This window comes from Helianthus annuus, chromosome 14, assembly GCF_002127325.2.
Source record: "Helianthus annuus cultivar XRQ/B chromosome 14, HanXRQr2.0-SUNRISE, whole genome shotgun sequence".
NCBI lineage: Eukaryota > Viridiplantae > Streptophyta > Magnoliopsida > Asterales > Asteraceae > Helianthus > Helianthus annuus.
This window is the reverse complement of record NC_035446.2, coordinates 88,591,813-88,605,585: the sequence shown is the minus strand read 5'-3', so window position 1 is coordinate 88,605,585 and position 13,773 is coordinate 88,591,813. Positions and strand designations below refer to the sequence as shown.

Below are 13,773 nucleotides of genomic sequence, written 5' to 3'. Positions count from 1 at the left end.
ATTAACTTGGATATGTAGATTATTGATGAGTAATCGTATCAAATCCTGTAATCAAACCGGTACTGTATCAGTACCAAATTTACTATACCAAATCATTTTCGGTACCAATTTGGCACCCATCTTTTGGCGTTTTCAGAATCGTTACTTTCGGTTCGACACCAGTCTAGCACCATACCTGTATTTATTGATATTTACTTTCAAATACCATACCGTATTGTATCGAGCATTTTTGGTGCCGGTACCTAATTTCGATGATTTTCTGGATCGGTACTTTCGTTGCCGTTATCGGTACCGAGCTCATCCATATTTTAACGTGTTAACACCGTAATAACTGAACTGAAAACAACCGAATTTCCAACGTGTAGGACGCGTGGGTCCTATTATTATATATTAGGTTATTTAAAATCATTTTTTTAGGATGGAGTGACTATTCTTTTCACGATATTTTTATTTATGTTTTGATATTCGGTATTTGTTTGCCGTTACTGACACGCGTTTTGCAGTTATTGAGTCCCGCCGCAACGTGCGGGCAGAAAATCAACTAGTATGATAAAATTTAAACTGAATGAACAGTGTTTGTTATTATATTAAATTAAAATTAGAATTAGAATTAGAATTATTTAAAATTAGAATGGAAGATATGAGCAAATGGTATCGGGTACAGGTACCGGTCTCAAATTTATCAAACCGGTGTATTTTCGGTAACGGTTCTGCACAGGTATTCACCGGTTTTTACCCTCAAATACCGGTGTCGTACCAGTACCGACCAGTACCGAACCGTACCATACTAGGTATATTCGGTACCGGTACCCACTTTTGGGGATTTCGGTAACGATATTTTCGGTACCGGTTGGTACCGAGTTCATCAAATCCTGTAGCAACGCATCAATGCAAGTAATTGCACCGTTTAGATTACTTTTCATACACACAGTAAGTAAACTGCAATTCGTTTGAATGAGGTTTTATATACACAACAACTTATTTTACTTTTTTTTTTGTCTTTTTCTGTAATAATGAACAGTGAATTTATGGTATATTAGAATATGGTGTATGGGGTGGGGGTTGTGGCGTGGGTTGGGTACAAACGCCCAAGTCACCACCCCGGGTGGGCTTGGGTTTCGGCGTGGCCCCTTGGGCGGGGGTTGTGGCGTGGGTTGGGTACAAACGCCCAAGTCATCACCCCGGGTAGGCTTGGGTTTCGGCGTGGCCCCTTGGGCGGGGGTTTCAGCCCGGGCGTTGGACGAGCTATCAAGATGACATGGCGAGATCTCATTGGCCAAGACAAGTAGCCGTTGGCCAACGGCTATGTGTTTTAAAAAAAAAGTATTCACTATAAATACTCACACTTCTGTTCAATTTTTTACCACAGCTACTCCACCTCTTCTATAATCATCTCTATCTTATTTTTAAAAAAAAAATTCTCGTCCAACCACAATACGAAAAATGAATCCTCATAATCGTGGTTTTGACCCGAACAATCCGTGGGCATTCCAAGAAACACCTAGCCCAGCATCCAATCGTCCAATTGCTCCCTTTTTAATACACTCCACGATGCCGGATATGACTGGTTACGCATCGTTTATCTCGAATCGTTTGAAGAATGATGTCGGTCGAAAACACCAATGCCTTTTGCGCAACGCGCGTCATTGAAAAACACTAGTATATGATGAAAGGAGACAACTCAAAAAAAAAATGAAAAACAAAATATATAGAGAGACAACACGTGTCAGCTTGTACTGCATGTATTTTCATGCAGTCGACTATTCCCACCGCAAGGCCTACCACGGCAAACCACAGGCGCACATCGTTATAAATCCTACCAGGTACCAACTCCCACCTTTGATCTTCCAATTTCACAACAACAAAGATCGAAAATGGCTAGAGTTCCGAGAGTCAAGTTGGGTTCACAGGGTTTAGAGGTATCAGCTCAGGGTTTAGGTTGCATGAGCATGTCTGCTTTCTACGGAGCTCCGAAACCTGAACCCGACATGATCAAGCTCATCCACCACGCAGTTAACGCAGGTGTTACTTTCCTCGACACCTCCGATGTCTACGGCCCCGAAACCAACGAAATCCTTCTTGGCAAGGTATCATCGTCAATGTTTTTTTCTAATTTTTGAACAACATTTTCTAACTTTTCTAGGATAAATAATGCGCTTTGCAGATTTGTGGAGCGCATCATTTAACCATTAGTCACGTTTGTTTATTATGTTTTTTCGGTCAAAGTAATGGGTTTGTGGGTATGTTGATTCCTTTTCTTTTGATTCAAGTGTGTTTGTTTCTCTTTATAAATTTTGCAATCAATGAAAAGTGGGTTCGAAGCAGTAAATTCTTTTGTTTGTCTGTGTGTTTTCTGTGTGTGTTTAAAGCTTGAAGCCCCAACATTGTTTGTTCTGTGGATCGATTATTTAACAATTATTGAATTGCAGGCTTTGAAGGGAGGGGTGAGGGAGAAAGTTGAGCTGGCTACCAAATTTGGGGTCAAATATGTAGACGGTTATGCGTGGGAGATTGAGGGAGATCCGGCGTATGTAAGGGCTGCTTGTGAAGCTAGCCTGAAGCGACTTGAGGTTGATTGCATTGATCTGTATTATCAGCACAGGATTGACACTCGTGTGCCCATAGAAATCACGGTTAATTTTTACTCTTTAGACTATACTTGTTTTGATCTTCCTGCTTATATTTCTGCATTACTTAAAATCAGGATCCAATCAGGTTTTCTTGTTTTTGAACTTAATTTGAGTGTTTGGGACTGATATTTAGGAAGATGTTGAGTGGTAGATCCTATAAGGCTGTAAAGTATAAGCACATAATTTTGCAAGAAAGTATAGTAAAAAAGAACATGAATGTGTAGAAGTGTTTCATTGATTTGTTTGTTCCCGGTTGTTGATATGATTCTTAATTATGATTTGTTTTGAATTATATTAAAGTAAAATTAAAGTCTCCAACTCAATTTTGATGTATTTTGAACAATGGGGCGAACCTTGGAGGCTGGAGCAACCATAAGGTTGCTTACTTGCTGCCATATGTGGAGATAACGGATTCGAGTCATGGAAACAACCCCTTGCAGGAAAGCAGCGTAAGGATGCGTACAACAGGTTATAGTTGTCTCGGCACCCCCAGACCAAGCTCATGCGTGAGCCTCGTGCACCGGGTTTGCCCTATGTATTTAAAAATTTTTTACTAACTTTAAGATTCCAAAATTTAGTTCGCCAGTTTTTGTCATGCAGATGAGAAAGTATGTTGGTTTTTATGAACTTATCCCAAGATATAACAAGTGGCTACACCTGAGCCCTAACTGTCATAACTATTTTTTATGAACTGTGAAAGGGGGCTAAGCCCTGAAATGAGGTGTTGCACTGCCCAGGGGCGGATGTAGCATATAGTAAGGGGTGGCGTCCGCTACGGCTTGGCGTTCCGGCGGTAGTGTAAAATTAGTGTAAATTTTGGAAAAATTTGACCTTTTTTCGATTTCGTTACCGCTTATTTATAAAACGTTACGGCTTGGCGCGAATCCTAGATCCGCCACTGGCACTGCCCCCTGCCACCTCTTCCTGTGTTTAGTAGTTGGCCCAAGTTTTATAGTAAAACTTAGAAGGGGTTTCACTATTTGTTTTAGAGTGTGCCTATTGGCACACCAAACCCTAGCAAAAGTTAGGGTTTATCTACGCTGCGTATTGGTCAATACGCAGCCTATAAGGTTAACCCTAGACGCTGCGTATTGACCAATACGCAGCGTAGATAAACCATAGATCTCAGTGCCTGATTACCAATCATTGCACAGAAAACAAGGTCCCTATACGCTGCGTATTGACCAATACGCAGCGTATACAAAACTGATGCACATTTGGGGTCATTTTGGTAGGTTTGAAGTGTCAAATTTTTGCCAGGTTTCTATACGCTGCGTATTGACCAATACGCAGCGTATATAAACTTGGTAAAATTTGACACTTCATACCTGGAAACATTTTGTGTCAATTTCAGAAACATAAGGGACCATTATTGTAAATCCTGGAAACATCAGGGACCATTTATCTAAATTATCAAACATCAGGGACCATTTTTGTAATTTTATGAAACTTCAGGGACCATTTTTATAAAAAATGAAACACCAGGGACCAAAGTGTAAATATATATAAAATCAGTATAAAAGGGGGTCTTCTTTAAAGAACCGGCCCTTAGCATGAATCGAACTCGTGACCTTTCATTTAGAACCGTAACGCCTTAACCAGTTTATCCTCCGTTCCGGAGCTGTTAGAACATGGAACTTAATTCTTATATGCAGTGACTCCTAATACGCTGCGTATTGACCTATACGAATCGTATACTGACACTTTGTATACGCTGCGTATTGGTCAATACGCAGCGTATAAAGCCTTCTGAACTTTAAATTCACACAGAACCTGTTATGTTCCAGAGACACTCGTTAGAACATGGAACTTAATTCTTATATTTTTTTTATTATTTAGTCGACGTCGTCCGTAAGGCGCGTACGGGCCTAACGAGCGTCGAAACTAAGCCCGTCGTTAAACGGACTTAGTTTCGACGCTCGTTAGGCCCGTACGCGCCTTACGGACGACGTCGACTAAATAATATTTTTTTTATTATTTAGTCGACGTCGTCCGTAAGGCGCGTACGGGCCTAACGAGCGTCGAAACTAAGTCCGTCGTTGCCCGTTAGGCCCATACGCGCCTTACGGATGATAAATTTACAAAAATGGTCCCTGAGGTTTGATGTGTTTACAAAATTGGTCCCTGAGGTTTGATAAGTTTACAAAAAATGGTCCCTGAGGTTTGATAAATTTACAAAAATGGTCACTGTAAACCCTAATCAAACAAATCAAACAAATACCCCTAATTCACTGTAAACCCTAATCAAACAAATCAAACAAACACCCCGAATTCACTGTAAATCCTAATTTACCTATGATACAGCCCTAATTTACGGATAAAATACCAAAAAAATCAAAATTACTTAAATAGGTTGAGTATATACCTCGTTTATACTTCGAATTCGCGTGTATACGGTCGGAAATACGTAGTCGCCTTCGTAGGGGTTCGTAGAGGTTTTGTATGTAATTTGGGGAAGAACATACGCTGCGTAGGGGTTTTCCTGATTTATATCAGAACCTATACGCATCGTAGAGATCAATACGTATCGTATGCCAAAGTCTGAAATTACGATTTCGCCCTTCTATCAGTGCTATACGGGGCTTAATATAAGGGCAAAAAGGTCATTGTCCACCTCTATATACGCTTCGTATTGATCTCTACGATACGTATATAAGAGGTCATCACAATGACCTTTATACCCTTCTGTTTAGCCTATACGAAGCATCTGTAGAAGGGCATAAAGGTCATCATGATGAAAATTATATACGCATCGTAGAGACCCATACGAAGCGTATATAAAGGTCCGAAAATGACCTTTTTGCCCTTATATTTAGCCTCGTATAGCCCTAAAAGAAGGGCAAAATCGTAATTTAACATATTTATATTTTCAAACTTCAATTTGGGGGGAAAATTGTCCGCCTTTAACCTACGATGCGTATTGATCAATACGCTGCCTTGTTTAGCCTCATTTTACCTTTTTACCCTTGTTCTGAGGCTAAAGGAAGCCAAAAGAGGGGCTTTATTGTCATTTGGATAACATACGATGCGTAGGGATCCCTACGCACCTTAGAAGACCTTTTTTTTTTGTTTTTTTCTTGGTTTGTATTTAGAGAAACTAAAAATAATCCAAAAATTATGTTTATAAAAATTTGAATTATAAATTATAAATTATAAATTATAAATTATAAATTATAAATTATAAATTATAAATTATAAATTATAAATTATAAATTATAAATTATAAATTATAAATTATAAATTATAAATTATAAATTATAAATTATAAATTATAAATGAATTAAAAATGATATTATTTGAATTATAAAAATTAAAAATGATAAAAACTTTATAAATTAAAAAATTTCTACAATTTACAAAAATACAAGTTTCCGCTTAATCTTCGATAACATTTAAACTCGGTTCTCTGTCTTTGTCTCGGTCTGATTTAGGATGCATTAACTCGTAGTAGTGCTCTAACCGCGGTGTATACATTTCTTCCCACCGTTTCGCAGCTATTGATCGATGTGCCGACCACAGCGGGTTCACTAAAGGCATGGGGTAGTCTCCTTCCAACTTAGCATGTATGAAGTGTCCCCCGTGAACATGTATAAGCGTTATCGCTTGAGGTCGTGGATCTAGTGGGGCATCCGTTAATGGGAAGATGGTAGAGCTCCATTCAATGCTTAGCACGTGGAGGACAATATTATACCTTTGCGCTATGAGAAGCCCTACCTGGGGCATTTCCATCCAGTGACTTTGATCGCACCCTTTCACTGAATGCCATTCGATGCTCTTACGTATTCGTTTAAAGTCTCCTTCGTTATATGTTTCGAATACATGCTTCCAACGCGGTTTGTTATGGTCAATCTCCAGTAGTAAATCTCTTCGAATATTGGGCCATGCGTGTTCCGTAAAACCTAACCCGACAGCCACAGACCTGTACCCACAATGACCGTCTGGGGTCACATCTTGTATACGCGATATGTAAGAGCGAAACTCTGATGGAATTTGATTCTTAAACCTCTTAATGCATAACAAGTGCTCGTCCCCCTTTATTAATGGAAAAACCTTATCATCCCTCGTCTCCTTCTTTTTAGAACTTGTTGAACTGTTTGGTTGCATTTTAGGTTTTTCAGACTTCACAAACGAACCAGTTCCACGAGAGCCCTCTGACGGTACGTATGAGCTGTGTCGGGGTAAATCGTACCTATGCTTGGGGGAAGCGGTAATTACGTTGCTGTCCTCGCCACAGGAGCTGTATCTCGCAGCTTGGTCTAACCTCGCAGCTTCATCTAGCCTTTCTTGTACTTTCTTTGATGTAGGCCGACCGCGAGTGTTTTGCTGGACGATCGGTGGTTTCTTGGTTGACGATTTCGGGGTGAAAACCGCTTTTATCTTTGAAAGCATACTCTTTTGCTGAACGGGGGACTGCGCCTCTAAATGTTGCCGCACATTATTGAGCTCTGCTACAATATCGACCTCCTCGTCTACCAGTTTACAAGGGAGCAAGTCAAGCTTACGCCAGAATACATCTATCTCGTCGAGTTGTATTATACGCCCTGCACAGTTAAGTTAATACGGTGTGAGAAACAGCTAAATCGTACAAAATAACAAAAGGTTTGTGGTTTTAATATTTTTTACCTGTACGTGTGTAGTTTTCCAGCCTACAAGCACACGACAATCCTTTGCTAAGCCACATATGGCAACCACATGATGCGTTAAGTTTCCGCAACACATCCATCTTCCTCAGTAGCTCTTTTTCCAGCAAATCAAGTGCTTCATGGGAAACCTTTCCACGTAGGTTGTCCAACATTCGGTGTCTGTGGTGGTTCATCGTTTTTTCGATGCTCTCAGTGAAACTTTTTTGTATTTCATCGTACTGAGTTTCAACTATATCAATGATGCATCTTGCTATTCGCTCCAATGAACTCCCGCGCGTAATGTATCTTTTTAAATTTGCGTGCTGGCTCTCAACTCTGTTGGTGGTGCGCTGACCAAAGTTGCGACACTTATCGGTCCACGCATAAACGAACATTTCTTTATAGTCTTTGAGCCAGTTTTCGTAGACGTAATCATAGACACCTGTAAAAATAAAATAATGAAATGTAAAAGCGTGTGTGAAATATAATAGATTGGGTGAGTCGTTTGTTGAAGGAACACTTACTTTCTCGGTTGGCAACCACGAGTCGGTTATACATTTTCTCCAAGTTGTACTTGTACATGGCCTCTGATGAAGATTCGCACAATGTCCGCCAGTACGACATAAATTTCCCCCAATCTTCTTTATCGAACCCTGACTTGCACTTTCTAGCTATATTTTGTTGGATGTGAAAGTGGCATAGAAGCCTTTTTGCGTTCGGGAATACTTTAGAACACGCGTTTATTAGGGCAAGCTCCCTATCCGTGACTATCACACGCGGCATCATACATTCATGCAATATTGACTTGATCCGCTCAAGCACCCACACGTAGTTACCCCTTCGTTCTTTACAAATAACGGCATGTGCGATACAAAAAGACTTCCCAGTCGACGTCATACCCACAACCTGGACAAATGGCATGTTGTAGAGGTTTGTTTTGTAGGTCGCGTCGATCAACATCACGTGCGGGAATGCACGCCACATAGTGATTGAATAAGGATGAACAAAGAAAATCTCTGTTACGACATCTGTTTTGGGATCTTGTCGGGTGTCGTAAATGAATCGGCGGTCATGCAGCAGGCTTTCCAGTGCCTGAATAGGATTCTTTCCGTCCATTATTGTCGCTCTAATTTTTTGTACCGCATTTTGCACGTCTTTCTGAACGTGCAGGCTGTCGGGGAACTGCTTTCTTAGGGTTTGAAATATGATACGTGGCTCCATGTTTTGAGCAGTTAGCTGCTCCACTAGCTTGTATTCGGCTTTAGTAAATCTTCGCACAAAAGCGTGGCCCAACAGACTCGTCGTAGGTTCGTGGTTATGGTTCGCACAGTCCACTTTTAACTCCCACGTGTCGTTCGTCACGTCCCGGATGGCGAGTAATGAAAATGGGCAGCCGATTTTTTTGCTACCAGCTTTCCTAACTGTTGCTTTACTACGGTGTTCACCACTACGGTCGCACACAAGCCATACCATCCCAGTAGTACCGCCAATATTTTTTGATCGGCGGGTAACAATTACGTAACCATTATCCTTTCCCGTTTCTTGTACCCAATTCTTCAAATCAGTTAGAGACATGAAACGCTAAAAAAGTTACGTTAATAATAATATAATCGAAACTTCAGGGACCATTTGTGTCAAAAAGACATTAATAATAATAATAATAATAATAATAATAATAATAATAATAATAATAATAATAATAATAATAATAATAATAATAATAATAATAATAATAATAATAATAATAATAATAATAATAATAATAATAATAATAATAATAATAATAATAATAATAATAATAATAATAATAATAATAATAATAATAATAATAATAATAATAATAATAATAATAATAATAATAATAATAATAATAATAATAATAATAATAATAATAATAATAATAATAATAATAATAATAATAATAATAATAATAATAATAATAATAATAATAATAATAATAATAATAATAATAATAATAATAATAATAATAATAATAATAATAATAATAATAATAATAATAATAATAATAATAATAATAATAATAATAATAATAATAATAATAATAATAATAATAATAATAATAATAATAATAATAATAATAATAATAATAATAATAATAATAATAATAATAATAATAATAATAATAATAATAATAATAATAATAATAATAATAATAATAATAATAATAATAATAATAATAATAATAATAATAATAATAATAATAATAATAATAATAATCATAATCATAATCATAATCATAATCATAATCATAATCATAATCATAATCATAATCATAATCATAATCATAATCATAATCATAATCATAATCATAATCATAATCATAATCATAATCATAATCATAATCATAATCATAATCATAATCATAATCGAAACTCATACTTAAGGTACTAATATGGTTATTATTGAAACTATTTTAACAGAATGATTTAACAAGGTTAACTTTCATATAAAGATTTCATCTTTAAACACTAACTCAGTTAGCATACTTAACTGAACAGTATAGGGACCATTTGTGTCAATTTTTGAAACTTCAGGGACTATTTTTGTCAATTTTCGAAACTTCAGGGACCATTTTTGTCAATTTTCGAAAGTTCAGGGACCATTTTTGTCAATTTTCAAAAGTCCAGGGACCATTTTGCAATTTTCGAAAGTTCAGGGACCATTTTTGTCAATTTTCGAAAGTTCAGGGACCATTTTTGTCAATTTTCGAAACTTCAAGGACCATTTTTGTCAATTTTCAAAACTTTAGGGACTGTTTTGTCAATTTTTTGAAACTTCAGGGACTATTTTCGTAAAATTTGAAACTTCAGGGACTTTTTATTGTTTTTGGCACTTAACTGGACTAACTGAGTTCTCTAACTCAGTTAGTGGTCCCTTGTATTAAATGCTAACCTAGTTAGGATATAACTATCATTTAACTAACTAAGTTAGGTTTAAACTAACCATTTTATTAATTAGACTAACTAGATTATTATTATAAAAAGAATACAATTTTTAATAATAATAATAATTATAATTATAATATTTTTAACAACAACAACAATAATAATAATAATAATAATAATAATAATAATAATAATAATAATAATAATAATAATAATAATAATAATAATAATTACAATTATAATTATAATTAAAGTATTTTAACAATAATAACAATAACAATAATTATTATAATTATATTATTTTTAACAATAATAATAATAATAATAATAATAATAATAATAACAATTATAATTATAATAATAATAACAATAATTATTTTAATGTGATACCTCATTTACTTGAAATGGATTGCCCGGGGTAGATGGTTCATAAAGTGATGTGTTACGGGACTCATAACCATATCCACCATGTTCTTCGTATCCACCGTATCCAACTTCATCCCTAGATCTATCGTATACACTGTAACCACCTTCACCCCCGTATCCACTGTAACCACCGTCACCCCAATATCTATCGTATCCACCGTAGCCCCCATATCCACTATAACCACCTTCACCCCCGTATCCACCATCACCACCGTATCCACTGTAACTTCCGTATCCACCTTCATCCCCGTATACCCCATAACCCGGATACGATTGCTGCGACGGGTAATATGGTTCATCAACAGGTGCATTCTCAACACCGTATCCACTTTGTTGCACGTACGGAGATTCATACCCATATCCGTAATCTGGACACACTTGATGCGCCGGGTAATTTGGTTCATCAACAGGTGGAGTGGGAGTCTTGTTCAAGTCTGGCAACTGTGTTTCTTGATTAACAGGGACTCCAGACACAACCTCCTCCTCCTCATTGGCAGCATTTGATCCCCATGTGTCGTTAGAATAACGATTACCGAAATAATTATCCTTCCAAAATGATGACATTTTAACAAGGTTGAACCAAAAACTAACAATTTACTGAAGAAGAAGATGAAAAGGAAAGCAAAGTATATGTCGGGTGATGGGTAACAGATATGAATGGAGGGATAAATAGACTTTCATCTGGCATGTCAATACGCAGCGTATTGATCCCTACTCACCGTATTACTTTATTCACGTGCCCTGGACAACATCGTATCAGGTCAAATCAGTCTATCAATACGGTGCGTATTGATCAATACGCACCCTATGTAAGACTGATTTGACATGGTACTAGGTTTGACTGTCTGGTCGTGCACCTACCACTTATATACGCTGCGTATTGACCAATACGCAGCGTATTCAGGTAACCCTATACGCTGCGTATTGACCAATACGCAGCGTATGCAAACCCTAATTGTGCAGATAGCCTGACTTGGTGTGCAGATAGTGAGAGCCTTGTTTTAAAATTGGTTACACATAGTCAATTTCTAGTGTTTGCCAGGGATAGTGAAATTGATCCTGATTATTTGATTATTTTGGGGTTAAGTTAGTAATACATACAACATAACCAATTCCGATTACTTATTAATTAGGCTCATTTTACATTTTGGCCCACAAACAACAAGTATTTGTTTGAAACACGACTACTTATTATCACAATTTCAACAGAAGGACATCCAAACATCATATCTTACAACCGGTTTTGTTACAGATTGATTATTTTGTATCATGTAATCGGTAGTTATGTTTTTGTTTTTTTTAATAAATGGGAGAATTGAAAAAGCTAGTGAAAGACGGAAAAATTAAATACGTTGGATTATCTGAGGCATCGGCATCAACGATCAGAAGAGCCCATGCTGTGCACCCAATAACTGCCATACAACTAGAATGGTCCTTGTGGTCGAGAGATGTTGAAGAACATATTATTCCTACTTGCAGGTTAGATACCAACGTTTTTTAACCAACTTAAGATGGCCACATTCCATTTTTGGCCCAAACGATGCCATTTTCAGAATAGGGCCGACATTTCATCACTTAATTAGTTGTTTGGCCCCACCATTTTTGAGTTTGAATGCCTACTGCCACGTCGTTTGCGATATGTAACCCAACGTGGGGTATTTGATTGAGTTATATGTTCCTGTAGGGTGAAGTTCCTGTAAAAATGACTCTTTTCATGAGAAGTATGAGAAGGCATAGGAATTGACATGTAGACATCATATTTTGGACTTATGCACGATGTTTTGGGTTATTTTGGTAAGAAAAACAACAAACGTAACAATTTAAGACACGATGCAATGAATTCTAGGTATGAAATTTAAGACACAACTAAAACACACTAATTAACACTTAAAACACACTACTTAACAGTGTTTTAAGTTTTAAGCCTAGATTTCATTCCATTGTGTCTTAAATTGTTATCTTTGATGTTTTTCTTGCCAAAATAACCCAAAACAGCATGCTTAAGTCCAAAACATGATGCATACATGTTTAAAAATGTTTGTCAAAAGGATCATTTCCATGACCATTCCTTACTTTTTTATAATGATATAAATAATGAAGTATCCAAAAATACAAATATCTAAATTATGCATATCATACTTTGCTAGAGAACTTGGGATAGGGATTGTTGCATACAGTCCTCTCGGACGGGGATTCTTCTCATATGGCCCGAAGGTTCTTAAGGAGTTGGAAGATGGCGACATGCGCAAGGTCTGTCAAATACATCTTTCTAATCTTTATATCGGATTGGTTGGCCCAAGACACCTTTTGTTCAAATTCTTTCTACAAACATATAAATAAAATCGATTGAATTGTATGTACTAGAAGTACATAGCACCCACTTTCAATTTGTTTGCCCTGATGCATTTTTTGTTAGTTTTCTTAATATCACCCGTTGGCTCATTAGAGATAATCAAACAAAATGGGTCAAACCGAATTTGTTTCCATTAGAACTAATATAAGTTTCCATTTTGTAGCACATACCGAGGTTCCAACCCGAAAATCTTGAACACAACAAGATCTTGTATGAGAGGGTTAAAGAAATTGCGTCAAAGAAGGGGTGCACAACTTCACAACTAGCATTGGCTTGGGTTCACCACCAGGGAAAGGATGTTGTCCCCATTCCAGGAACCACCAAGATCGAAAATCTTGAACAGAACATAGGAGCTTTATCTCTTAAGCTAACACCAGAAGAGATGATGAAACTTGAATCCATTGCATCTGGTGTATCAGTCAAGGGGGCTCGAGATGGGCCTGGTATTTCCACATATCTAGACTCAGAGACTCCACTGTTACCTTGGAAACCTTGATCTTAATCAATGCTATGGGTCGTATGTTTTTATCAGTTTTATAGCTACAGGTTTTTGTATGTTGGTTGTCACATGCTTGTATACTTATATCAGCTTTGTTTTCATGTAAGAACCTTAGTTTGTGTGATGAAAAAGTGAATTGTGTGATGGGCCAGAAGTTTATGACTTGAACCCGGATGCTTGCTGCAAAAGTGTGCTTGGTAGTTATGCAGATCTGGGGATTAAACCGACAGTTCACTATCATGGTTTGTGAAACTCACGTGGCTTTGAAATCTATTGACCTGGGGTTTAAACTTACCCGTGTAAATCTATTCATCAAAAACTTCTGGATTCCAGATCC

The 13,773-nt window shown here is 36.9% G+C and overlaps 1 protein-coding gene across 1 annotated transcript; it reads left to right on the top strand.

The window, feature by feature from the left end:
* The first annotated feature begins 1,874 nt into the window (after positions 1 to 1,874).
* Positions 1,875 to 13,541, top strand: LOC110906922 (auxin-induced protein PCNT115-like). Its single transcript, XM_035982548.1, has 6 exons — positions 1,875 to 2,087; positions 2,430 to 2,633; positions 8,560 to 8,566; positions 11,898 to 12,063; positions 12,732 to 12,834; positions 13,101 to 13,541. The coding sequence occupies exons 1-6, from the start codon at positions 1,875 to 1,877 to the stop codon at positions 13,431 to 13,433; spliced, it is 1,026 nt and encodes a 341-aa protein (XP_035838441.1). The 3' UTR covers positions 13,434 to 13,541.
* The last annotated feature ends 232 nt before the right edge of the window (positions 13,542 to 13,773 follow it).